General features: G+C 47.5%; 2 protein-coding genes across 4 annotated transcripts in view; one reads left to right on the top strand and one right to left on the bottom strand.

The window, feature by feature from the left end:
- The window catches only part of LOC139219585 (scavenger receptor cysteine-rich type 1 protein M130-like), a 15,752-nt gene extending 390 nt beyond the window's left edge, over nt 1–15,362 (top strand). Inside the window, exons 2-12 of the mRNA XM_070851502.1 lie at nt 4,372–4,656; nt 5,556–5,888; nt 5,966–6,250; nt 8,737–9,060; nt 9,138–9,410; nt 10,670–11,011; nt 11,089–11,373; nt 12,635–12,994; nt 13,072–13,359; nt 15,004–15,086; nt 15,166–15,362. Coding sequence (XP_070707603.1) covers nt 4,372–4,656; nt 5,556–5,888; nt 5,966–6,250; nt 8,737–9,060; nt 9,138–9,410; nt 10,670–11,011; nt 11,089–11,373; nt 12,635–12,994; nt 13,072–13,359; nt 15,004–15,086; nt 15,166–15,285 — 2,978 coding nt within the window. The 3' untranslated portion in view covers nt 15,286–15,362. The remainder of the gene's footprint in view (nt 1–4,371; nt 4,657–5,555; nt 5,889–5,965; nt 6,251–8,736; nt 9,061–9,137; nt 9,411–10,669; nt 11,012–11,088; nt 11,374–12,634; nt 12,995–13,071; nt 13,360–15,003; nt 15,087–15,165) is intronic.
- Nucleotides 15,363–18,208: 2,846 nt separating this feature from the next.
- On the bottom strand, nt 18,209–27,781 carry a1cf (apobec1 complementation factor). 3 transcript variants are annotated; one of them, XM_070851317.1, is made up of 12 exons: nt 27,644–27,781; nt 26,991–27,125; nt 26,768–26,898; nt 26,149–26,387; nt 23,630–23,794; nt 23,446–23,543; nt 23,090–23,227; nt 22,219–22,363; nt 20,221–20,459; nt 19,821–19,957; nt 19,180–19,328; nt 18,209–18,394 (listed from the first exon to the last, which is right to left on the bottom strand). In XM_070851317.1, the coding sequence occupies exons 1-12, from the start codon at nt 27,743–27,745 to the stop codon at nt 18,240–18,242; spliced, it is 1,833 nt and encodes a 610-aa protein (XP_070707418.1). In that variant the 5' UTR covers nt 27,746–27,781; the 3' UTR covers nt 18,209–18,239. The 3 variants fall into 3 exon arrangements, with proteins under 3 accessions (XP_070707418.1, XP_070707419.1, XP_070707420.1); XM_070851318.1 differs by having other exon boundaries at nt 20,221–20,435; XM_070851319.1 differs by having other exon boundaries at nt 18,297–18,394; nt 19,170–19,328.

Raw genomic sequence — 27,781 nt, 5'->3', positions numbered from 1 at the left:
CCCTGAAGGCAGCAGCTCTCTGTCAAACCACAGATCTGCTGCTTGGACCAGGAAACCACAGACGCCTTCGTCTTTATCTGATCGTCAAACTTGCTGCACGATAAGCTGCATAGCGACCGAAACCCACAAGCTCAATATTTCCCCGTCCTCGCCTCCATCCAAACCACTGGGTAACCGTGGTAACAGCAGCTTACGTGGCCTGAGCACTTTTTAGACGTTGAAAACTAACGTTAGTTTTGCAGGTACGAACCATCTGACATGCAGTTCCTGTGTAAAAGTAATCATGACATTAGAATAGAGTTTCACATGCTGAACAGGAGAAATCTAATTAAACCTATTGATTAGATGGTAACCTTCACATACATCAATGCAAATTAACAAAAGTTACCTCCAATTTTACTGGACTTTATTTAAACTGTCAGTTATGTTATATTATTATTATTATTATATTATTTTAAAGAATCAATAAAAAAGAAGAAATTATAAATATTTTATGGTGATTTTATATTTATTTATCTCAATGCTGTTTTTTCCTTTTAAATAATATTGATATTATTTTGCGCTTGCTTCTTTAATTGAACACACGATGTTGAGTTCACGAGTTTACTGAGTAAAGACCGAAGAAATAAGCTACAAGTGAAGCTAAGATTGTTTTTAAAATCTTTATTAATCAAAGATACTTAAATTATTAATTCTTCGGTTATCACAGTGGATATTTTACCATATTTACGATGATCTGATAAATCTGAGCCAAACTTTCCATCTTCACCCTGTTGATTGTTCTTAGAAATGCTGTTAATGGGTTTTATTCCTGGTTTTATCATTCAGACAAACAAAGCCACGGTACCCAAATACAAACACGTTCATCCTCTGTGGGGAAACATTCACTGCGTCATCCTTCGTGGAAAACATTTCATTAAAGTGCTTTAAGGCCACAGAAATAGTTTATTACTGTAAGTGCTGCTCAGCTCAGCTCCAAACACGATGCTGCTTTATTCTGATGTGTTCTTTCTTTCAGGACTCCAGGCTGAAGGAAAACACATCTCAGCAGGTAAACACAGAAGAGAAAGAGTGTAGAAAGAGAATCTGTCACATGAATATGGTTGGAACAGGGGAACATCAGAACGTGCTAGCAGCTTTGTTATAAAGGACACTAGGAGCGCCCTCCAGGAGCGCCCCCCCAGCCTGCTTTACATATTCCCCCCCTGAGGGCGATGGTAAGTCAAGATGGAGCACCTGTCAGTCACAGAGGTGGCACCGTAGCGTCTATGGACCAGGTGACACCCGGACCTGGTTCAGACAGGACGTTCGATCCCAGACTTCATGTAGGCGCTCCTGTGATGGTGGATCACGGTCTGAGCCGGAGAAGCTGAGCACCTCAGGTATCTCAGCCACCTGGTTTATAGAGAGATTCAGAACACCTGAGCCCCCCCCTCATAGGGCATTGGTGATTGGTGCAAGGACCGACTGAAATATAACTATACGAACACAGTCACCGTTCATGTGGCACCATCAGGTCAAAGCTTTGCTTTATGACCAAATATCTGCAGAGCCAACCGTCTCCATCAGCCGCAGCTGAACTGTGTGATCAGTCCTGAATATTAGCGTGCTGATGTTAGCATTTAGCTCAGAGCTCCACTGTGCCTAAAAACAGCCTCTCAGAGCTGCAGGCTGTTCGTCTGACTTCCCTGTTTGGTCTTTTTGTTTTCCTCCAGGTGCTCGGTGTGAAACTGAGGACAAGGCCGACATCGTTCTGCTGATGGACGACTCTGGGAGCATCTCTGCTTCCACCTTTAAAATCATGAAGGACTTTTTTAAAAGGATTGTCGGCGCCTTCGACATCGGCCCAGACAAAGTCCAGATTGGTAACAGTTCTACTGCTGCTGCTCCTCACACTACCACTGTGTACTAGTGTTACTGCAGTAGTACCGTTAACTCAAATCTTCTCACTACTATGTGAAAATATTCAGAAACGGGTCCAGGATTCAAAAGTTTAACCAGGCAACAGTGATGCAGTAGAGCAGCAGAATAGAAAGCATGAAACATCCAGTACACAGTGTAAAGAAGAGTCCTTACTGCCTCCATGGTTTGAAAAAGGCCTGGCTCAGTGTGTCTTCGGTGTCTCACGTTGCTGTGTGCGTCTTGCAGGTCTGGTTCGGTACAGTAGTTTTGGACAGACCGTGTGGAACCTGAACGCCTACCAGACCAAACAATCTGTGCTGGAGGCCGTAGACCAGCTGATACAGACGGGAGGAGACACCATGACAGGTGATTTAACAGCAAATTGTCAGACCAGGTTCACGCCGCACAGGACTGTGGGATCAGAGGCTCCCGTCGGATCAAACCCCAGAATCTGTATCTGAAAATCAACCTGAAGTATGTGTACTACAGAATACTCTATAGTGGAGCCCTAACTGTTGGGCAAAGTGGTAATGAAATCCACTCTCCAGGCAGATTACTTAAAATCAAAGGTTGCTGATATTGTGACTACAGTGATTTTAATATAATAATTGAAGGGCTGACTTGGGGCTTTTGTACCTTTTTGTTCTTCCCAATGAACCAGATACTTTCTAATGCTGTTGTTGATGCACTCCAACTGAGTTTGAGGGAACGAGTGGATGTTTTTACTTGAAGGTGCCCAAAGAAACTCTCTTGATTCCTCTTTATTGCTGTCACACAGGAAGGGCTCTGAAATACATCCTCCATACCAGCTTTAAACCAAACGCAGGGATGCGTGCAGACTCCCAGAAAATTGCCGTCTTGATCACGGATGGAGAGTCTTTGGACGACACACTCCTCCCCTCACAGGACCTGAAGGACACCGGCATCGAGGTCTACACTATAGGTGACCGGCTGTCAGTTCCACCAGTGAGGAAGCAGCACCGCCTCAGACGAGTTTGTAAAGGGAGAACAAGCTCTGAGACGCTTTTCCAGAAGAAACAAGTGACCACATGAAATAAACACGCCGTTTTCTGTTTGTCACTATGAAAAGATTAGCTAGTCGATGTGTTTGTGTTGTGAAAATCACGTCAAGCGTTCTTTGGGTGATGTTTTAGCAGATAGTTACTGGTCATGTGAAGGACGTGTTTCTAGTTGGTGCGACTGAACGTGTACAGCATCAGTCTGGTCTGTCAGCAGCTTCACTGGAGGCATCAGGAAACCACATTTGATTACTTTGCCAACCAAATCATTTCCTTTGTTCTGGTCTCTTTTCTCCGGCACAGTATTAACGCTACACTTTTCTTTCAGGTGTGAGTTCTGCCAAAGAGAATGAGCTGAGGTCCATTGCCTCAGATCCAGATGAAACTCACATGTACTTTGTCAGGGACTCCCCGTCGCTCATGGACATCTTTGATGAGCTCATCATCAACCTCTGTAACAGCATTCATAGCTCAGGTAGGCAAAGAGCCCGTCATCATTCAACCACGACACGTTAGCACCACACTGATCCACTGGTATTAGAATCGGCCTCAAGATTTAACAGCAGCTGCACAGTTTTGGATTCTTACAGTGAGATATCATCTTACGAGGAGCTTGAGGTTTTGTCTATGGACTCAGCAGCCAACGCCAACAGGCTCTTGTCTTCCAGGTCTGAGTTCTCCCGAAGGCCTGGATGGGCTGGAGAGGATGTTGTAAACTTCTTAATGCTAACACAAGATGCTGCCAAAGTCAAACATTTTCTATAAAGAGATGCTTTTTATGTCAGGATATGAAAGCGCTCTCTGTCTGTCTCAGTGTTGCGTCCCAGAGAAAATCCAGGAGATGAGGGAACTAACAGTTAACATTGAAACAGGGCAAAGAACACTGAAATATCAAAATAAATCAAGAATTCATTGATAGATTCAAGCCTGAACGCCCACTGGCCCCGTCTGTGGTCTTCCTTCAGTCTGGGCACTCCAGGCCCTGATTACAGAGTTGACTCTGGTGTGATCACTCATGGCTGCAAAGAGGGGGGCGGCACCGGGAGCCCTGTTAGCCCTCCGCCATCTTGGAGGCCCTTCAAAGAGATTAGGAGCAAGGAGGCTTCTGGGGGAACGTAGAGCAAGGAAACACAGGTGTATCTTTTGTGGAAGTATTTTTAAGGTGGCGTGATGTCTAAATGCCGTAGCTCCCCATCTGATGTCGCTTATGACTGACGCTGTGGAACCAATTATTTCTGATTAGGCAGTTTTAGCTCTTCCATGCATCTCTCTCACATCCTCGCTGGGAGAAGCTACGATGCAAAGAAGAGATGCAAGTGAGGGAAGTGAGGGCACACAACAGCATAAGAAAAAGCACTCAAAGCTATTGGACTCACCTTCTCAGGTAGAAGGTCTGTTCTCATGAAACTCACTTTGTTCTTTTGCTGACGACTCTCTTGTTTCTGCTCAGAGCCTGTCAGGTTGGTGGGAGGATCCAGTCGCTGTGCAGGAACACTGGAGCTGAAACAGGGAGAGTGGAGACCAGTATTTAGGTCTGACTGGACCCTGAAGGAAGCAGCTGAATTCTGCAGACAGCTGGACTGTGGCTCTGCTGCTTCCACAAAAATTAGAATAGAGTCCTCATACAAATCCTCATGGCAGATAAATCCTTTCTGTGACGATCCCCCTGGTTCTTCTGTGAGAGAGTGTACATCATCAGGTTCCTCTTCCTCCGTCATTGAGATCATCTGCTCAGGTACGCCCATCAGTGGCATCATCTACCACAGGAATCATCTTAGCATATATGTTCGCTGTTAGAATATCCTCATTTGGTAGGAAAAGCTGAGACTGAGAGGTCTTCTCAGCAACATAACAGATTTGTCTTTAAATCATTAAAGTTGATCATCAGACTTGGCAGACTGCACTAATGTCAAAACTGCTTTTGTATCTGACTTCCTCAATACCTCAAATGTCAGACAAGTGTCTCACCTCACATGATATCTGAATGTAGAAAATCTACAGTGTTGATATTTAGCATTTAGCTCTGACCTGACAGCTAGCTCAGTGTAGTGTTTGTTATGGCCAATCCATGACTAGCACAGAAGTCCAATAACAAAGAACCACTCTGGTTCAGGCAGGCCGCCCCTCCCAACTACCCCCCTCCAGGTTCCTCTATTGTTCCCCATGAGCGTTTAAGTCTCCATTATTATTATGGAGCCCCCTTCCAGGATGCTATCCAGAGACTCCAAGAAGGTCAGACTGCTGTTCAGTGCAACAGTCAGAGCCTTCCCCCCAGCGACCTGTAGTCACATGGAGCTCAACCGGGGGCTCGTGAGTATCCCCACACCCGCCCGACACCTCTCACCCAGGGCAACTCTGGAAAAGGAGAGAGTCCAGCCCTTCTTCAGGAGTTTGGTTATCACAAGGCGAATATACTGGCTAATGAAATGAGATGGATGAATCTGAAATCAGCAATCCACCTGATATTTAGCAGCAGGCCAAGACGCTCAGCTAAAGCAAAAAATGATTCAAAATCCTGAATTAATGTCTCAAATGTCTGAATCTGTACTGTTTGCTATGAGATGTATCATGTCTCTTTCATAGTGTATACAGTCACAGATCAGATCAGGTTTACAATCCTCTCTCTCTCTCCAGACTCTGTCAGGCTGGTGAACGGGACGAGTCCATGTTCAGGCAGACTGGAGGTGAAGTCTGACCAGTCTGACCAGTCTGACCAGTCTGACCAGTCCTGGTCCTCAGTGTGTGAAGCTGACTTTGACCAGCAGGATGCAGAGGTGGTCTGCAGGGAGCTCGGCTGTGGGGCTCCTTTAGTCCTAAAGGGGGGGCTCTCTGGAGACGAGGAGGCTCCAATGTGGCCCAAAGAGTTCCAGTGTGGAGGCCATGAGTCTGCTCTCCTGGACTGTAGAAGCTCAGGCTCAGCTAGAGACACCTGCTCACCTGGCAAAGCTGTTGGCCTCACCTGCTCAGGTAGAAGAGGAGCTGCACTTCTGTTCTCATGAAACTCACTTTGTTCTTTTGCTGACGACTCTCTTGTTTCTGCTCAGAGCCTGTCAGGTTGGTGGGAGGATCCAGTCGCTGTGCAGGAACACTGGAGCTGAAACAGGGAGAGTGGAGACCAGTATCTGGATCTGACTGGACCCTGAAGGAAGCAGCTGCAGTCTGCAGACAGCTGGACTGTGGCTCTGCTGCTTCCATAGAAATTAGAGAAGAGTCCTCACGCAAATCCTCATGGCAGATGAATCATTTCTGTGGCGTTCACCCTGGTTCTTCTGTGAGAGAGTGTGCATCATCAGGTTCCTCTTCCTCCGTCATTGAGATCATCTGCTCAGGTACGCCCATCAGTGGCATCATCTACCACAGGAATCTCTGCAGTTTCTTAGCATAATTGTACCTTATTTAGTAGGATAAGGTGAGACTGAGAGGTCTGCTCAGCAACATAACAGAAGTGGATATGTTTGTCTCAGAATCATTAAAGTTGATCATCAGACTTGGCAGACTGCTCTAGTTTTGAAACAACAACAAGACAACAAGTGTCTCACCTCACATGGTATCCGAATGTAGAAAATCTACAGTGTTGATATTTAACAACAATCTTTATTTATGAAGCACTTTTCATAAGGTTACACCGTGCTTTACATGGTTGAAACCACGTCTGCTAGAATTAATAAAAGGCTTTCTTTAAAAAAGTTCTGTAGTTCTGGTTCAGGGTCAGGTTAATGGGATAAGATCAGCGGTTCAGTCAGGGCTGCCGACTGCTAGACTAACTGTTAGTTGGCAGAGGCAACTGGCTGCTGAAGACCACTTGCCAACAGCTGGGGATTTGGCTGCTGAGCAGACAGTCAGCAGGGAGACAGACAGGGGAGTCTTATGGCGCTTTTCCATTATACAGTTTTAGCTCTACTCACCTCGACTTGACTCGGTTTGGTTGGTTTTCCATTACAGTAGCGTACCACCTTAAAGTGGGGGGGGGGCGTCATAGCAAGGTGGCCCGGAACTCCAGCGGCGTAATTTGTATGCGGCACAAACACAAACACAACTAAGGTCCTGGAGCGTTTGGTTTGTGTGGAGCTGTTCACCTCGTTCACAGAAATAATAAAAACGCCCGGTCTGTTTCCAGGTTTAAAAAACGGCAGGTTTGATTCTTGTGAACGAGTCGCTCTCATGACTCATCCAGTGGCATCACTCCCTGGCCAATCAGTGGCCTGCAGTCTGGTGACGTCACATTTTCAACTCGACTCGGCTCACTTGGAACCCCGGCCGAGTAAGTACTAAAAACGTACCTGGTACCAGGTAGTATCACCTAGTGGAAAACCAAAAAGATCGAGTCGAGCTGAGTAGGTGCTAGTGGAAAAGCGCCATTAGGTGCCAGGGGATTGGGGGCTGTTGAATCACAGCCTCAGGAGACTGCAGCAGCTCTGTAGGAGCAGGAACATGCAGCCACTCAAAAAAGACCAGGTGTATTTATGCCTGGGAGTCTGGAGGAAACTCTCAAAGACCTCTGGCTCCCCTGTCTGTCTCCCAGCTGACCCAGTCCACTCAGCAGCCTGATCCCCATATACCAGAAGGTGGTTCTCAGCAGTCAGCTGCCTATGCCAACCCACAGCCAGCCCAGAAGGTGCCCGTCTCCACTACAACTCAATCTGACCCTCAACCAGAACTTCAGGGTTCCTGCTGGCTGGAGGATTCTGGCCCCTGTCCTGAGGGCCCTATCCCTGCCTGTCTGAAACAGAGTCCCTGCTCCTTGGGTTCCTGTTCAGTTGTTTCCCGTGGCTGCCAAGGTTTGCTATTCAGTCCCTCCCAAAGAGTCAGGTTCTTCTTTTCCTGCGTCCCCTGTGGCTCTGCCTCCTCAGTCTACAATATCCCCTGTGGCCAAGCTTTCTGTGTCCTTGGTGGCTCTGCTTCCTGGTTTCCTGCCGCCTGGTCTATCTCTGATCTCTGGGAGTGCTCACACACGTCGCAGGCCTGGAGGCTGGCTCCGCCCTTTGGTTTTGCACCATGATCTCCTGCACCCAGGCCACCTGCCCAAGCACTGTCTCCCTGGTTCCCGGTGCTCACGCCGCCCACCTGAGGTTCCCTGCTCTGCCTGTCCCGCCCACAGACCGTCCGGCTGAGGTTGTGGACTCACAAATCTCGACTCCCAGGACATCCTGTTTTACTTTGTAGTCTTGTTCTGCCTCACAAGTGACAGAAACAAGGAGTAAACCACACAAAGAAAAAGGAAACCAGGAACACCAAGACAACAAAATATATTTGGGGAAGTGAAACCAAAAAATCAACTAAGTCACATGTTTTGGGAATTTTAGTAGTCTTTAAAATGACAGGGAGCAGATCATGACACACTTTTAGTTTTGTTGAAAGTAAAGCAGTGATAATGACAATAATAAAATCCCAACCAAAACCACATTAGACACAGGTCGTGATGCAGGAATCTACTACGTGAGCGCTGGCAGGACAAACTGCTGTGTGGCCATTCGCCTGGAGGGCATCCTGTCACCACTGGGATTTACTGCACTGTGAGAACCGTCTGTGGGCCAAGGCCTTGGTGCCATTTGGCGGTTCAACTTGCAGAGCACCTGTAACAACAAGGCGAATATACTGGCTAATGAAATGAGATGGATGAATCTGAAATCAGCAATCCACCTGATATTTAGCAGCAGGCCAAGACGCTCAGCTAAAGCAAAAAATGATTCAAAATCCTGAATTAGTGTCTCAAATGTCTGAATCTGTACTGTTTGCTATGAGATGTATCATGTCTCTTTCATAGTGTATACAGTCACAGATCAGATCAGTTTTACAATCCTCTCTCTCTCTCCAGACTCTGTCAGGCTGGTGAACGGGACGAGTTTGTGTTCAGGCAGACTGGAGGTGAAGTCTGACCAGTCTGACCAGTCTGACCAGTCCTGGTCCTCAGTGTGTGAAGCTGACTTTGACCAGCAGGATGCAGAGGTGGTCTGCAGGGAGCTCAGCTGTGGGGCTCCTTTAGTCCTAAAGGGGGGGCTCTCTGGAGACGAGGAGGCTCCAATGTGGCCCAAAGAGTTCCAGTGTGGAGGCCATGAGTCTGCTCTCCTGGACTGTAGAAGCTCAGGCTCAGCTAGAGACACCTGCTCACCTGGCAAAGCTGTTGGCCTCACCTGCTCAGGTAGAAGAGGAGCTGCACTTCTGTTCTCATGAAACTCACTTTGTTCTTTTGCTGACGACTCTCTTGTTTCTGCTCAGAGCCTGTCAGGTTGGTGGGAGGATCCAGTCGCTGTGCAGGAACACTGGAGCTGAAACTGGGAGAGTGGAGACCAGTATCTGACTCTGGCTGGACCCTGAAGGAAGCAGCTGCAGTCTGCAGACAGCTGGACTGTGGGTATGCTGCTTCCATAGAAATTAGAGAAGAGTCCTCAGGCAGACCTGCATGGTATATCAGATTTGGCTGTGCTCAGTCTCTGAGGGACTGTGGGATGTCAATTTTCGCCTCCTCCAGGACTGAGATCACCTGCTCAGGTAGGCCCATCAGTGACACCCTCTATGGCAGGAATCTTTCCAGTGTCTTAGTGTAAATGTTCTGTGACATGTTAATAGTTAGAATGCCCTCCTGTGGTAGGAAAAGCTGAGACTGACAGGTCTGCTCAGCAACATAACGCATGTTGATTTGTTTGCATCCAAATCAGGTTTGGAATTTCACCATTTTAGGGGCAAGGCCATTTGGCCTTTGGTGTCACAAAATGTTTTAGGGCACAAAGGTCACTGGGTGAAACCAGAAGATTTGGAGCCTGCAAATAAATAATTTGTATTTCTAAGTAGCACTCTTGTAAACAGCTGCCAACTTGCATTAAGTAGTATTAAAAACAAAGGTTTTGTTCAGTTCAGCACTAAATAAGTCAGCTACCTATCGATAACTAGTTAGCTGGCTTATCTGCATATAGTCCGTTGTCTGTTCTTCTCAGTCATTCTTGGGTTTTCTTCATATTCCGAAATGAATTGAATGTAGCCTGCTGGTGGCTCTGGTGTGATCCGCCCCTGCCATGAACACAACCAATCCCAGCTGCAGGGACTGCTACCTTATGACCACTCTTGCTTCCAAAGCTACCTGTAGATTTTGACAGTAGCACAGGCACAAATGCCGTGGTTGCTGTAAGGAATGCACTGATTTTCAAGGCATCACAGTTGGGGGGGGGTGCAACAACAACCATAGCCATCAAGGCCGCTGTGAAAGTCCTGCCCTGATCCACATCAGTACAGTTGATCATAAGACCTGACGGACTGCACGAGTGTCAAAACTGTTTATTTATCTGACTTCCTTAATAGAAATGTCAGCAGACAACAATTGTCTCACCTTACATGGTGTCAGCATGTAGAAAGTCTACAGTGTTGCACAGAAGGGAGCGATGATAATAAAATCCCAACCAAAGCCACATTAGATACAGAGCCTGGTGCAGGAACCTGTCTGTAAGAGTCTGTGAGATACTTCCATCTGTGGGCCAAGGCCTTGGTGCCATTTGGCAGTTCCTCCTGCCAGGCACCTTTAACACTAAGGCGAATATGCTGGCTAATGAAATGAGATGGATGAATCTGAAATCAGCAATCCACCTGATATTTAGCAGCAGGCCAAGACGCTCAGCTAAAGCAAAAAATGATTCAAAATCCTGAATTAGTGTCTCAAATGTCTGAATCTGTACTGTTTGCTATGAGATGTATCATGTCTCGTTCATAGTGTATACAGTCACAGATCAGATCAGGTTTACAATCCTCTCTCTCTCCAGACTCTGTCAGGCTGGTGAACGGGAAGAGTTTGTGTTCAGGCAGACTGGAGGTGAAGTCTGACCAGTCTGACCAGTCTGACCAGTCTGACCAGTCTGACCAGTCCTGGTCCTCAGTGTGTGAAGCTGACTTTGACCAGCAGGATGCAGAGGTGGTCTGCAGGGAGCTCGGCTGTGGGGCTCCTTTAGTCCTAAAGGGGGGGCTCTCTGGAGACGAGGAGGCTCCAATGTGGCCCAAAGAGTTCCAGTGTGGAGGCCATGAGTCTGCTCTCCTGGACTGTAGAAGCTCAGGCTCAGCTAGAGACACCTGCTCACCTGGCAAAGCTGTTGGCCTCACCTGCTCAGGTAGAAGAGGAGCTGCACTTCTGTTCTCATGAAACTCACTTTGTTCTTTTGCTGACGACTCTCTTGTTTTTGCTCAGAGCCTGTCAGGTTGGTGGGAGGATCCAGTCGCTGTGCAGGAACACTGAAGGTAAAATATACGGGAGAGTGGAGACCAGTATCTGACTCTGGCTGGACCCTGAAGGAAGCAGCTGCAGTCTGCAGACAGCTGGACTGTGGCTCTGCTGCTTCCATAGAAATTAGAGAAGAGTCCTCACACAAATTGTCATGGTGGATCAGTTCTGACTGTGTTCAGTCTGGATCTGCTCTGAGGGAGTGCATATCATCAAAGTCCTTTTCTTCGAACATAGAGATCACCTGCTCAGGTAGGCCCATCAGTGACACCCTCTATGGCAGGAATCTTTCCAGTGTCTTAGTGTAAATGTTCTGTGACATGTTAATAGTTAGAATGCCCTCCTGTGGTAGGAAAAGCTGAGACTGACAGGTCTGCTCAGCAACATAACGCATGTTGATTTGTTTGCATCCAAATCAGGTTTGGAATTTCACCATTTTAGGGGCAAGGCCATTTGGCCTTTGGTGTCACAAAATGTTTTAGGGCACAAAGGTCACTGGGTGAAACCAGAAGATTTGGAGCCTGCAAATAAATAATTTGTATTTCTAAGTAGCACTCTTGTAAACAGCTGCCAACTTGCATTAAGTAGTATTAAAAACAAAGGTTTTGTTCAGTTCAGCACTAAATAAGTCAGCTACCTATCGATAACTAGTTAGCTGGCTTATCTGCATATAGTCCGTTGTCTGTTCTTCTCAGTCATTCTTGGGTTTTCTTCATATTCCGAAATGAATTGAATGTAGCCTGCTGGTGGCTCTGGTGTGATCCGCCCCTGCCATGAACACAACCAATCCCAGCTGCAGGGACTGCTACCTTATGACCACTCTTGCTTCCAAAGCTACCTGTAGATTTTGACAGTAGCACAGGCACAAATGCCGTGGTTGCTGTAAGGAATGTGCTGATTTTCAAGGCATCACAGTTGGGGGGGGGGTGCAACAACAACCATAGCCATCAAGGCCGCTGTGAAAGTCCTGCCCTGATCCACATCAGTACAGTTGATCATAAGACCTGACGGACTGCACGAGTGTCAAAACTGTTTATTTATCTGACTTCCTTAATAGAAATGTCAGCAGACAACAATTGTCTCACCTTACATGGTGTCAGCATGTAGAAAGTCTACAGTGTTGCACAGAAGGGAGCGATGATAATAAAATCCCAACCAAAGCCACATTAGATACAGAGCCTGGTGCAGGAACCTGTCTGTAAGAGTCTGTGAGATACTTCCATCTGTGGGCCAAGGCCTTGGTGCCATTTGGCAGTTCCTCCTGCCAGGCACCTTTAACACTAAGGCGAATATGCTGGCTAATGAAATGAGATGGATGAAATCTGAAATCAGCAATCCACCTGATATTTAGCAGCAGGCCAAGACGCTCAGCTAAAGCAAAAAATGATTCAAAATCCTGAATTAGTGTCTCAAATGTCTGAATCTGTACTGTTTGCTATGAGATGTATCATGTCTCTTTCATAGTGTATACAGTCACAGATCAGATCAGTTTTACAATCCTCTCTCTCTCCAGACTCTGTCAGGCTGGTGAACGGGAAGAGTTTGTGTTCAGGCAGACTGGAGGTGAAGTCTGACCGGTCTGACCAGTCTGACCAGTCTGACCGGTCTGACCAGTCTGACCAGTCTGACCAGTCCTGGTCCTCAGTGTGTGAAGCTGACTTTGACCAGCAGGATGCAGAGGTGGTCTGCAGGGAGCTCGGCTGTGGGGCTCCTTTAGTCCTAAAGGGGGGGCTCTCTGGAGACGAGGAGGCTCCAATGTGGCCCAAAGAGTTCCAGTGTGGAGGCCATGAGTCTGCTCTCCTGGACTGTAGAAGCTCAGGCTCAGCTAGAGACACCTGCTCACCTGGCAAAGCTGTTGGCCTCACCTGCTCAGGTAGAAGAGGAGCTGCACTTCTGTTCTCATGAAACTCACTTTGTTCTTTTGCTGACGACTCTCTTGTTTCTGCTCAGAGCCTGATCATGTCAGGTTGGCGGGAGGATCCAGTCGCTGTGCAGGAACACTGGAGCTGAAACTGGGAGAGTGGAGACCAGTATCTGACTCTGACTGGACCCTGAAGGAAGCAGCTGCAGTCTGCAGACAGCTGGACTGTGGCTCTGCTGCTTCCATAGAAATTAGAATAGAGTCCTCACACAAATTGTCATGGTGGATCAGTTCTGGTTGTTTTCAGTCTGGATCTGCTCTGAGAGAGTGTGCATCATTCAGACACTATTCCTCCAGGACTGAGATCACCTGCTCAGGTAAGTCCATGAGTGACATCACCTATGACAGGAATCTTTCCAGTGTCTTGCTTCCTCTTTATGGTGACAGTCTGTGGTTTCGATTTGACTATAAAATTATCTAGAACAATGGCATCTTGCAGCATAGAGAAGTGGGCTCGTCTTTGGGGGCTCAATACTTCAAACTGTGACTCCTACGACCCCAAGGTGTCTTAGGCATGAGGGGAGTAATATAGAATCATGAAACATGAGGAGTCACTGCATTCAGCATTTATTGCCGGTTTCAGAAGCTTATTTTGGACGTCAGGGAGCCCAGGACAGAATGACAAACAAGCAACTCGAAGTACAAACAAAAGCCACAATACTGACTCAGCTGCCCTAAAAGAAAATTGAACATTGACGGAGTGAGATGGAACATCACCAAAAAGATTTGGACAGGCCTGAATCGGGGCTTCAGTGTCACCGTTCACAAGATAGATGTGACGGACGTGAGCAATTCCAACAGAGTAGTCCGCGTCGTGCAATTCAATGCCATCGTCATTCATCCCATCCTCCAGGGCTGGAGAGGTGGCCAAAGAAAATGCTGCCAGGGCAGCAGGCACAGCAGGCTGACCTGCAGACTAATGGGAGAGACGATCCCTAGGATGATAGGGTTTGAGCATGTTGCAATCTGGTGTCTTTACCACATAGTCAGTGTCGTTAACTTTTCTGTTAATCACATAAAATCCAGAGATCTTAGCAGAGAGAGCTGAGCCGGGGATTGGTAGCAGGACTGTTTTACCCAGGTGCTCAGGGTGCTGCAAAACCTGGTCCAAGACATTAGTTTTGCCAGACTGGTCAGATGACATGAACTTTTTTTAACAGCTTTAAAGGACCTCGAACAGAATTACCCAAGACCAGCTCAGCAGGGCTGAAGCCAAGACATTCTTGCTACTTTCAGGTATGGTAGACACCATCAGTGGCACCCCATCACCCCACCCCTTACCAGATCCCAAGCAGTACTTCTGCAGCATGGATTTAAGGGTCTGGTGCCAGAGACTCCAGTGTGCCTTGAGACTCTCAGGAACCTCGCTTACCATACCAGCAATACCATTTTTGACACCCCAGTTAAGATAAGAAGATGTTCCTCTATGATCAAGGCCCCACCAGTATCTCTTATCTTCTGGTTTTCCTGTCAAGGACATCAGCTTCCTGATTTTGTGACTCTTCGATATACTGGGATTGAATTGTTGTTATCAAACCTGCTCCTTTTGGCGTCCTACCTTCGGGTATAGATAGAGATAACCAGGCTCAGGCAACAGAAACACTCCCACTCACTCAGCCTTTGCTTTCTGCACTTTGAAGTAACTTGTTGAGAACCTGTGTAAAAGTGCTTATTGTTAGCACTCATTAATTTGTGTCATTCCAGCCAGACATGGGCATTAGAGAGAGAATCAGAGGGCTTTAATTCCTTCTTTTAATCCAGCTTTGGACATATTTGTTGTTCTTGTCGCCATCAGTGCACAGGGAGGATCAGAGGACCTTATTCTCTAAGACCTGAATCAAAGGGCTTCATGTTAAAGGGACCTCAGTGATTTTAGGGGGTTTAATGTCACCAAAGTTTCTGCTTAACGGGAGCCGTTGCTCTCATGTGATCTAATGTGAAGACTGAATGTGTTTCATCAGATCCAGCAGTTTCAAGCATCAGGCTGATCCTCCTGCCACTGGCTCTGCTGACGTTCATCACTGCCGTCTGCTTCGTCCATAAGGTACTGCACACATCTCTGTAGGTTAGAGGACTGGCTGAAACCAAAGCACTCAGCCATCTTTGCTTCCATGTGTCTCCAGACCACCAGGGGGCAGAATCCAGGCCCACAGGAGAACATGGAGCTGGATTATCATAAAGCTGGTGTCTGCGGAGCTGAAGGAGGGCTGGCTGAAGAGGAAGGAGCCCAGGCAGCAGAGTAGGACCCTCAGAGAGCTCATCGCCATCCACTCAACTGTCCGTCAGCTCAGTGGGAGACCGGGCTGATGCATCTGATGGTTATTCTGATTCAGAAAAATGTTAATCACGATATCTGGAGCCCAGCAGAGCCCTTTAGCCCTCTAAAGTGACCTCATGAAATGTCTTGGTTTGTCCAACAAATCATCCAAAACACAAAAATATTCAATTTATCAAAATACAAAACAGAAAACCAAGACAACCAGCACATTTCTTACAACTTTGAACAATCAAATGTTTGGAATTTCTGCTTGGAAAATGACTTCAATTAGTCAGTTATCAGTTATGTCAGTAGGAGCCGATTAGTTTTCGCAGTAATCAATGAATCGACTGATCACTGGATGTAACATTTTTAGAGCGCTCAGATCAGTGTGATGATCCAACCAGGTGTTTGTAGTGTTGTGATGTCATGTCCACATTAGATTGTGTCCCATGATTCAACAGGTGGAGGGTTGTTATCCCATTTAGAGGATTTTAGTTCATTTTGATGCTAAACAACATGTCTAGAATTCTAGTAGAACTTTGGATGCAGTACTTTTACTTATAACTGAGCATTTTTAGATTGTTCTCGTAGTACTTTTACTTCAGTGAACTTTTGTTCCATCAGTAATTACTGTGTGTTGTCACTGATCAATAAAGAAGAATCACAACCATAGTTTGAAAATTGCTCTCAACTGTGTCCCTGGTTACCTGGCTACCAGTGGGCTACCTGTGGGCTGCCTGTGGGCTGCCTGTGGGCTACCAGTGGGCTGCCAGTGGGCTACCAGTGGGCGACCTGTGGGCTACCTGTGGGCTGCCAGTGGGCTGCCTGTGGGCTACCAGTGGGCTGCCAGTGGGCTGCCTGTGGGCTACCAGTGGGCTACCAGTGGGCTGCCTGTGGGCTGCCAGTGGGCTACCAGTGGGCTACCCATGGGCTACCCGTGGGCTGCCTGTGGGCTGCCTGTGGGCTGCCAGTGGGCTGCCAGTGGGCTACCTGTGGGCTACCAGTGGGCTACCAGTGGGCTGCCTGTGGGCTGCCAGTGGGCTGCCTGTGGGCTGCCAGTGGGCTACCTGTGGGCTACCAGTGGGCTACCAGTGGGCTGCCTGTGGGCTACCTGTGTTTCACACAGTTGAAATTATGTAAAATGCAGTAATTGTAAAATAAGTGAGACACAGTGGAGCCACTGCTTCTTCAGATCTTGTCTTTATTTGGGGAAGATTACGGATCATGAAACATCAACATTTATTGAAGCAGTTTCCTTTAATGATATGAAACCCCTGCAGAATACCCACAATTCTCTCTGCTTGTCACAGATTAGTACTGATTCAGTCTCAAGTTTCTGTTTCCAGGTCAATTACAGAAGGATAAAAACTCCCGATACAAATAGTGTCTGGATATTTATTAGTTTTCCTGGTATAAAAATAAGTTCTAAGTGCTTCACACACTTTAATACTGTCTCTGCTTTGGCATGTTCACAGCTCAGATGTCAGCGTGTCGTCAATTGTAAAACCTAAAGAAACAACTAGAAGAAACAAATAAAGTGGGACTGAATGATGTGCTGCTGCTTTTAGCTCTGCGCTCGTTCTTATCGCTAAAAAGACGCCGCCGTAAACACAAGATGGTTCCAGTGAAGAAACTCATTTTCTTTTAGATTTTTAAAGCTGAGATTAGTTTTCCCCTTCGGTCAAATCGACCGCCGTCTTCTCCACTGAGGCCACGTCATGCTGGGCCTCATGGATCATCGCTGGACACTGAAGTTTCACCTGAAATGATGATGATCCGTGCTGTTCGCTTCCTGAACAGACCACACTCTTTTCTTTTTTCTGAACACGAGACAGGCAGCAGTACACACACACACACACACACACACACACACACACACACACTTCCTGATGACATCACACGTTCATGTGTCATCGTGATTATTTGGACCAGCTTGTATCCTGTACGGTGACCATGGTAACGGACATGAGGATCGATCGGTCTGGACTCGACAGGTGAGCCTCTGAAGCTCTGTTCTGATTGGTCTCCGCCTCTTCCTAACTGTAGCTGCACTGTAGGCAGGTATTATAGAAAGAGATCAATTTTAAAACATAATTCTTAAATATTGATTTTCTTGCTTGCTGACATGGTTGAAAGCTCCAGAGACGAGGCGGGTTTTAGGACTGAAGTTGGCACAAACACCAGACAGTGGGAACAAAAAATACTGAAAAACTATGAAGCAAAAGTGAAAAAGCAGCAGTGAAAACCTGCTCCAGCTGATGTCTCCGCTCCACCTGAGCTACGGGTCGTCCGCTGAAGCTGAAGCACGTCAGAGAGCTGCTCTCTAACTTATCTAGGAATCTATCTAGACGTTCTCAACCTAAAATATATTCACAGTTCGTGGATCTAAAACAACAAACAGGGTTTCCCATTTTAAAATCTTGTGTCTTCAGATTTTTCTGTCGTATCATCTGATGTGTTTCGAGGCTGAAACTGTAAGACTCTCAAAAGAACTACAAGTCCCAGTTATCTCAGAGAACATTAACAGATGAAACGATTCACTCCTGTAAACACACAACATGAAAAAAGCTCAACAGAAAACATGAACCGATCAAAAGGTTAATTCAAACTCACAGCCGATCAGAGGCTACAGCTACGTAATCAATCACAACACGATCACAGAGCACAGAGATAATGTGAGGGAAGGAAAAGATGCGACAGGTGAAGAATTTGTTTCGGGGCGACTGACAAGTCTGAAGCGTCCGCAGTGGTTTTGTCTCCTGCAGCGTAAAGGTGCATTCACACTATTCTGCTTCTGTTTCTGACGAGCCCGTTCGTTCCCATCACCGCTATCTTCCAGCCAATCGGAAACGACAAAGGTTTTAAAGCTCGAACAGCAGCAGCTCAGTGTGAACGAGTCCTCAGCTACCAGTGCTTTTCCTCGTTTAAACCGCCGCTCTAGAAAACGCCGTATCCGTCAGTGTGGCGCGTCGCCACAGCGAAGGCCGGGTAGCCCTCATAGGTGGTGTAGGCGGTCAGGTCCTGACCCAGAGACACCGCCTGCTTCAGCTGGGAGGCCACCGCAGACGGAGCCGGACTCGCCAGAGTGTAACCTGGTGAGAGAGGCAAACACTCACAACCTTTTATCACAGACTCTAAGGGATCATTGTGGCATTCTTGAACCTGGGCCCATGTTTACATATTTTGAGTTTAAATGAGGGTAAAAAGTTTTGGAACTGGTCCAGTAGACCAGGTTGAGACTGACAGGCTCAGAGTGTTATTCTAAGTGTGTGACAGCATCATGGAAAGGATCCCTACAGAGAGAGACCTGGAAGATCCTTTTGGTTTAACCACAAACAGCACACACACCAGACTACATTCACTAAAACAGGGATTTTAGAGAACAGGACACAGGAGCTGCTGCTCTGCTGCTGCCTCCATCAGTCAGTTTATTAGTGTTATTGTGTGTCTTTAGGGTGTTAAAAGGTCAAGAACTAACCCTTTAAAACAAACAACAAAGTCACACAAAGTCCTGTGTTTGTCAGTGGAGTCTGGTGGTCACACAACGACACACACAAACTTACAGATGTTAAACTAAAATAGCTGTTTTTGTGAATGGAGTCTTGTGTGTTTGTAGAGAGCGATGTAACAGCTGCCAGTCATTTAGACACCAGGACATGAACAGGAAGGACTCCTCTAAACGCAGTGATGAAAGAAGGAAATGACTGTTAAGGCTTTAGAAACACCAACATGGAGCTTTAAACCTTCTAATGGGTGGAGCTAATCTATCGAACTGATCTGGCGCCATGCTGTGGTCCTGCTGAGCGTTAGCTGACATTCTGTTAGTGGCTTTGTGGAGTGAGGAGTTAGTGGGTTGTGGGTACGGACCTTCACATACCTGGGAAGGCCACCGAGGCCACGGTGGCGGCACAGCTGGCGTCGGCGGCGCCGTCTGTCTGCAGACCGAGCGTCTGCAGGGTGTGCTCGGCGGCGTGGACTTTAGCTTCTTCTACCGCGGCGCACAGCTTAGCCGGCGTGAAGGGATGTCTGCACAGAGAGAGACACATCTAATGGAGCTGGATAAAAGGACGCCATTTTGTTTCTGATGACACGTGTGGAGGGTCATCACCACCTGCTGCTCACACGGACGCCTCACGGCCTTTTTAGAACACTACAGGTAGCACAGGATGCACTGCAGCTCTGAGAACCAACCAAGTCTCTGACACCTGCTGGGTTTTATACGTAGTACTAATACTAACACTAATACTAGTACTACTCGGTTCAGTATCAGTCATAGTTGTAGTAGTATCAGTATTAGTATTGGTAGCAGTACCAGTCGCAGTATCGGCAGTTCTACTAGTACTAGTATTGACAGTTCTACTAGTACTAGTATTGGCAGTAGTACTAGTATTGACAGTTCTACTAGTACTAGTATTGACAGTTCTACTAGTACTAGTGTTGACAGTTCTACTAGTACTAGTGTTGGCAGTAGTACTAGTATTGACAGTTCTACTTGTACTAGTATTGCAGGACTCTTACACGTTGGGGTTCTGTGTGGCCAAAGCTGGGATGGTGATCTTGTAGAGGAAGAGTTGCCGCTGGTCCGGACCGATGGCTGAGTGCAGCTGATAGACAGGCTGACCCCAGTTATTCTTCTGACACACCTCCTCCAGTACCTGGGGGGGAGCAGACAGACAGACAGACAGACAGACAGACAGACAGTTGGTTGGTCTGCTAGCATAATATAGGTTGGCTAGCATAGCATTAGCTTTATGGCTAAAATAACATTAGCTTTGTGGCTAGCCTTGTGAAAAGTTTTGGATGCAGGATAACGCCCTTCGAGGCCACGCTGTCTCTCACATTTCAGACATTGTTAGCAACACTACAGCCCAGCTGTCAGCGGTGTTGGCCCGCCTGGCTCTCAGGTGTGTTCTGTTACCTGTGGTGCAGGTTTGATGGTGGCGGCCTTCAGGCTCATGGCGGCAGGATTCATGGGGGTGAGCTCCATGCCCGGCAGCAAGTCGTACAGCTTCTCCTCTGCCTGCTTGTCCGCCTTCAGGCCAAAGGAGGCACCGCTGCCTCGACCCACGCCTCCGCCCCCGGCAGCGTAGGCCAGGTAGCCCCGCCCACCCAGCCCCCGCACCCCGGCAGCCCCTACAGGTACAGTCATGTAAATTTCTACAGGAGACCGAAAAGGCAGTGAAATCAATCAAATCACCGGAAATCACCCGGGAAGAAGAATCACAGTCAGACAATTATTCAGCCAGAGTGAACAGGTACAGTGGTAGCCATGGTAACGGAACTCCACCTTACATCCCCCAGTGCTAGCGCTACAGCGGTAGTCATGGCAACAGTACATATGTCCTGATGCAGATCTGTCCAGGGTTATTCCTCTGGCTCCATCTTTAAACCATTCTTACAAGATTTAAAGGGTGTTTCTACCCATGATCCTCTGTGTCCACATCCTGGTGTGTGAGTGACTGGTAGGTAGTAAAAGTGTTGGAACTGGTCCAGTAGATCACCTCAGCCAGCAGCCACCAAACGGGCTGCAATGGCTGCAACGTGATCCTTTGGGACAACTGCACCTGATCACAGTAGGTCCACTAAAAGAGCTTGTTTGATCCACTGACAAGCTCAGAGTGTTATTCTAAGTGTGTGACAGCATCATGGAAAGGATCCCTTTTAGTTTGGATCCAAAACATTTCCTTTTTAGGGACCAGTTCCAACACTTTTACTACCTACCAGTCATTTCAAACCCAAAACACATTCAAATTGGGTCCAGGTGTAAATGTCCTGGAGTCATCCAGCAGTTTGATTCAGTGAATCATGTTTGATTCCTGCTTAACAACAATATTCAGACATACAAATCATTTGAAAGAGCATCGTTTGATCTTGATTAAATCACTGTAAGCAGGTCATGAAAATCATTCTAGTGGTGAACTGCCCGCTGCTAAAGCCCCCCCCCCTCCCCCGTTAGACTGGTTACAGCGATGACGGACAAGATTCATGGTAGTTAGTAAGACAGACCAAAGAGGCTTCTCATTTCTAGCCGCTGCAAATGTAGCTAACTAGCTAATTAAGCTAACGTTAGCTCCAAGAACCTGATGGTCTTTGCAAGAGAAATGGATTTGGAGGTCGAGGACAAACTGGTGACAACACCTCCTCACCTGCAGCTAAAGATGGCCTTCGCTTCAAACTGTGTTTCAATATGTAACGTTTTTAACATAAAGCTGGCAGAGAAACATTCAGGACGCCGTCAGGACACCGTCAGGAGGCCTCCGTCGTCATGGTAACACGGTTCTGTTTGGGCACCATGGTGATTTAGGTCAAAACACGTACGTAAGTGAAGTGAATGGGTTTCACGCGGGGGAAGGAACGGCGGTGTCCCGTGTGTGACCCGCCCAGCGACTGCGATCTTTAAACTACGCCAGCTAAGATATGCTAACACATCTTCAGTAGCGTCGCCTGGGGTTACTGGAGCATTCACCCCCCCCCCATGTCCAATAGACATGAGGACGGAGCCGCTAACGTTCCTTTTTTTAACCTGTAAAAACAAAAAGGCTTCTACCTCTTGTTCTTGTGTTTTGGTTTAGGAAAGACTAAAGAAAGATGTGCCCCCCCCCAACAGTCACACTGGAGACGGTTGTTAAGCTGTGAGTGGACAGGTGCCGTCTGGGGGAGGGGTCAGCAAACGGCCAATTCACCAACACGAAAACTCCCACAGAAGCAGTTTGCTCTCACATTTTAGACTCAGTGATGTAGGACATCAGCTGCAGGGGAGCTCACACACACACAAGATTTTTGTTTTCAAAACCTACAAAGTCATGGAGTTTAGAATCTGAGGCCTAAAAGACGAAAGATGTGTGACTGTGAGCCCCCCTGCGTCGCTGCTTTAACCTGCTTAAAGATCAGGAGGAAAGGAAAAGTGCGTCCTCACCTCTGACAGACGGCGTCCTCATCAGACCTCGACCTCCAACGTGAGTTTTGGCCGCCGGGAAGCGGAACTGACCTGGTATGGCTGCGTAGGCCTGGGGGGCGTAAAACACGGGCGGGCCGAGGTACGCCGCTGAGGGGTCGTACACCTGGAGGAGGAAGAGGAGGAGGAGAGGAAGATGGTGGATGGATTGGCAGTTAATCCAGTCATTGATGTTTCCCAGAGGATGAACCGACAAGACAAAACAGGAAGTGGAACAAACCCAAAACGCTCAACTGGTCTGATGTCAGTTTGTCTGACTTCCTGTGGATGAACTTTATCTGCTAGTGTCTCTCAGGAACAATAACAATAGTCAGAATGCTAATTTACGCTGCAGCATCATCACTTGGTTTGTATAAATCACCTGAACTTGAATTTGTACATAGTTTTTCAGTGTTGAAGGTTAAAGGACAAAGCAAGAACCTGTTTCTATCTGAACTTATGACAATAAAACAGTTGAACTGAACTGAGTTCCTGTCCTCTGTTCACTGTAACACTCTGACCTGCAGACCAGGTGGTGGTGCACCACCGTGACGTCACCTGTACGTCTGTCTGAGCATCAGTTCAACCACTGCTGCGTCTTCTCACTAAATGTTCCAATAAAGTTTTGTTTATGTGATAAAAGAACACAGAAGGCCTCGTGCACATCTCCATGAATTAGTGAATGATTTAAAGCTGCATGAAAGGAAAGAATTTACTTGACATTATTCTGTCAGCACCTTGAGGAAGAAAAAGGAAAAAGGGTTCCTAAAGAACCCTGATAATCTGAAACGTTCCTCAGAGACCTGATGTGTCCCAAAAGGGAGGCTGAGGAACCCTAAAGGGGGGGTCCTACCTGCCCCAGAGTGTAGGCGGTGTAGTCGGTCTGCAGCAGAGACGCTCCCCGTCCTCCGGTCCCTCTGGTGTAGCGGACGTAGCTGTCCTTGTCCACCGGCTTGGCCAGAGTCACCTCGATAGGAGAGCCGTCCACCACCTGGAGGGAGGAGGAGGGAAACTATGAGGAGATAAACCCTCCACAGAGACAGTTTGGAGCGCTGTAAACAGCCACACAGCAGCCGTCTGGTTAAAACTCTAACACGTAGTTCTGATCCATCCTTCCATCGTGTGTTCTGTAACCCTGCCGACCAACAGACAAACAAAAACATGAGCTCCCTGGTGGAGGTGACGGATGATCGCGTCGTGGCTGCTGACCTTTCCGTTGAGGGCGTTCATGGCGTTGACGGCATCTTCTCTCTGAGTGAAGTGGACGAAGGCGTAGTCTCTGATCTTCTTCACCCGCTCCACTGCACCTGTAACACAGCGAGGCCTTCGTGAGGTCCAGTCGGACACGTGCAGCTCTGACGGTTCGCTGCTGGCTGGTGTTGTGCTGTAGGACCTGGTCTGAGGCTGTTGAACTCCTTCTCGATGGTCTCCTCGGTGGTCTGCAGCATCAGGTTCCTGACGTACAGTATCTTGACAGTTGCCATGGTATCTTCATCCACCTCCACCTCAGGCTCTGCCCAGTCCACAGCGATGGCGTGACCCCACAGCTGGATACGACCTGAGAGAGGCGGCAGGTTGGGTTCATTATGATATTGTTATTAAGTACAAAAGGAATTGGTAGAAATATGTCCACTAAAAGAGCTTGTTTGATCCACTGACAGGCTCAGAGTGTTATTCTAAGTGTGTGACAGCATCATGGAAAGGATCCCTACAGAGAGAGACCTGGAAGATCCTTTTGGTTTAACCACAAACAGCACACACACCTACATTCACTAAAACAGGGATTTTAGAGAACAGCACACAGGAGCTGCTGCTCTGCTGCTGCCTCCATCAGTCAGTGTGTTTGTGTGTTACACAAATACTGTGTTGGATCCAAACTAACCAATTAAAACACCAAATCCAAAGACTAAGACAAAGAAACGAACCAATTAAGGCAGCACGATACGTGTCATAGTGTCAGTGTCCTCTGATTGGTTAGTATCAGTCTGTCCAATCAGAGGAGGGTCCTGTCTGAACCTGACCAATCAGAGGAGGGTCCTGACTGAACCTGACCAATCAGAGGAGGGTCCTGACTGAACCTGACCAATCAGAGGAGGGTCCTGTCTGAACCTGACCAATCAGAGGAGGGTCCTGTCTGAACCTGACCAATCAGAGGAGGGTCCTGACTGAACCTGACCAATCAGAGGAGGGTCCTGACTGAACCTGACCAATCAGAGGAGGGTCCTGTCTGAACCTGACCAATCAGAGGAGGGTCCTGACTGAACCTGACCAATCAGAGGAGGGTCCTGACTGAACCTGACCAATCAGAGGAGGGTCCTGACTGACCCTGACCAATCAGAGGAGGGTCCTGACTGACCCTGACCAATCAGAGGAGGGTCCTGACTAAACCTGACCAATCAGAGGAGGGTCCTGACTGACCCTGACCAATCAGAGGAGGGTCCTGACTGACCCTGACCAATCAGAGGGGAAAATCAATCCTCATTTATGACAAAGTTGAAGACAGTCTGTTGGAACAGATTCTCCATCAGAAGACGTTCTACCTCCAGGACCACAGTTCATCCCGTCTGTCTTTATGTTACACAAACATTGTCTGTTCCGTAAATCATCTCCTCTGTATGGATGCAGTAAAACTGTTTATCTTATCATTCAGACTCTCAGCAGAGAAGCTTTATCAGTCTGTCACCACTCAATGGTCCCTGACGTGTTTTCTGAGCTTCAGACTGAAGGCAGCAGTGATCAGATCAGAGCTCTTCTCCCATTGGACGGTGACACGGGCCGTGATTGGCTGGTGATAACACAATCTTACAGTGGGGCAAAAGGAAGACTTTGACTCTTTTATTGTGTTGTGTTTAGTTTTATGAGGTGATTAACACTTTGAGGTTTTAAAGTGTGTGGATACTTAAAGTGAACTCACAGACCTTTTTTATTGTTGTAGATTTAGAGTTTATCCATCAATGACACATTTCCTTCTCTTGCCAGGTACTAAAGCCCAGTTTGTTCCATGTGTCTCTTCCTATTTCCTGTTTTACAGCAGGACTGTACCTTTGCTGTGTCTTCACAGTGTCAGTCCGTTAGTTTCATATGATGCCACTAGTTCATCATATGAAACTAGTGGCAGAACGGACTGACACTGTGAAGACACAGCAAAGGTACAGTGAAAGAAGACTTTAAACTATCGACACCAATGTTTGGAGATAGATTGATGCTACTTGTGCTCCATCATTGTTGTGTCCTGTCGGACCTTCTGATTGGTTCAGTACATGCAGACTGTGGGTTAATTAGCCGACAGGTTGTGGTTCCTGATTGGCCTCACCTGAGCAGGTGTTGGCTATATCTACCTGGAGCTCTCTTTGTGGACACCTGTCCACGAGAAACTGAAGGTGTGCAGAAACCTGTGGGTCAACTTACAGAATCTGTTGCTGCAGAAAGTTATTTTAGGAAAGTGTTCTGATGCGAAGCGATGTGGACTCAACGTTTTGAAAAGTCTTCCTGTTGGTGCGTTCAAGGACACAATGATATTTGAGACTCGCTTGAACCCTTTAGAGTCTCGCTGGCAGCATGGTCAGCCATGGACATCCACGCAGGATGAATTGAAATAACTTTGTTGATCCTCTGACATTGTTACCATGTTAGCATGCTGACGTTAGCGTTAAGCAGCCATTGAGTCTTAGTACAGACTCATGGGGCTGCTAGCATGACAGCGGACTCTGAGGGCCGTCCACAACAGCAGCAATGATAACTGTAACGATAGCTGTCAACTGTAATGCTAACTGTAAAGCTAACCATAAAGCTGGTTTACGGTTGCTGGTGGCGGGTTATCGTTTGTGTTCTGTGTTTGAGGAGTGGACACTTTTCCAAACAGTCGCTGCTCTCTGTTTGAGTTGATGATGGAGTTTAATACTCGGCGTCTACCTGGCAGCAGTTTGCGGCGGGCCATGGCGGCGGCTCGGTGGCTCTCATACTCGACGAAGGCGAAGCCTCGGTTCTTGGATTTGTCGGCGGCGCTGGGGTACACGATGACGTCCACGACCCCGTCGGTGACTTTCCTCATCTCAGACAGGATCTCTTCGCGCTTTTTGGTTTTAGGAATCCCGCCCACAAACAGGCGGCAGTTGTCGACGCTGGCACAAACTCCGAGGAGGCGACCATTTCTGCAGGAGGGAGGAGAGGATAAAATGTGGAAAAATGAAATGAAAGAAGCTACATACATGAGCACAGCGATGGGATCAGACAGATCTGGTTTGGGGCTAAAACAGCAAAGCTGTTACACTAAGCTATGAGAGTATGTAGTGTTAGCATTTAGCATTAGCATTGGAGCCATTAAACTCTTCTATCAGGATCTTTTTCAGGACCTGGTGGGAACAGATCAGAGATCAGAGATGAGGGATTTAATCCTGGAGACACCGAATCATCTCTGAGTCAGAGTGGTTTTAGTTTAACCTGGTTTGTTTCAGTGTGACACTGTTGAAGTGGGACAAGCGATTGTGGTGTTGTTGTCTTTGTTCTTGGTGAAAAAGCACCAAACCCTGACCTGATCTCGTAGTTGTTGAGCTGCTTCATAGCTGCTCTGGCCTCCTGTTTGGTGCTGAAGGTGACAAAGGCGTAACCTCGGTTGTTCCCGTTAAAGTCCATCATCATCCTCACCTCGTAGATCTTACCGAACTGGAGACAGAGATATGCAGAACGATGTGAGAAGCACATGTTAACAGATGTTCTACTGTAGTGGGAGAACGCTCTCCCTCCTTCTCTCTCACCTTCTCACAGAGTGGAACCAGTTCGTCTTCAAACAGATCTCTCGGTAGTTTCCCCACAAAGATCTCGCTGCCTCTCTCTGGCGGCGGGCCGTCCCAGCCGGGCGGTGGGCCGCCATACCGCCGCTGGCCATTCTCCTGAAACACACCCACAAAAATAAGAGTACGAATATAGTAAGAAGAGCACACGATCAACCAGAGAGAATCAGGGGTCATGTAGGAAAACCAGTAAGAGGATCTTTAGTTAAAGGAGAACTAGTATTTTTAAACCTGGGCCCAATTTTGATATATTTTACTGTGTAAATGATTCGTAGGTACGGAAGGTCGCTCCAGCAATGTAAGCCAGGAAGTGTGCGACAGCAGTATGGAAAGGATCTTCCAGGTCTCTCTCTGTAGGGATCCTTTCCATAATGCTGTCACACACTTAGTGGACCTACTGTGATCAGGTGCAGTTGTCCCAAAGGATCACGTTGCAGCCATTGCAGCCCGTTTGGTGTCTGCTGGCTGAGGTGATCTACTCGACCAGTTCCAACACTTTTACTACCTACCAGTCACTCAGACTCCAGGATGTGGACAGAGAGGATCATGGGGGAGAAACGGGGGAGTGACCCTTGAGGCGTCAGGCATCTCAGATGACGTCACTTTCAGTTTCCTACCTGCTGCAGTTGGTATCCTGTCCGCTGCATGAGCGCCCGCAGCGCCGCCTCCTTCTGCGTCCCCGCCAGTTCGTCCCCGCTTGCTTTCTGATTGGATTCCATTGGATGTGATTGACAGCGATATGTAAATCAGGGAAA

This window comes from Pempheris klunzingeri, chromosome 20 (genome assembly GCF_042242105.1).
Source record: "Pempheris klunzingeri isolate RE-2024b chromosome 20, fPemKlu1.hap1, whole genome shotgun sequence".
Lineage (NCBI taxonomy): Eukaryota > Metazoa > Chordata > Actinopteri > Acropomatiformes > Pempheridae > Pempheris > Pempheris klunzingeri.
This window is presented reverse-complemented; position numbering and strand designations above follow the sequence as displayed.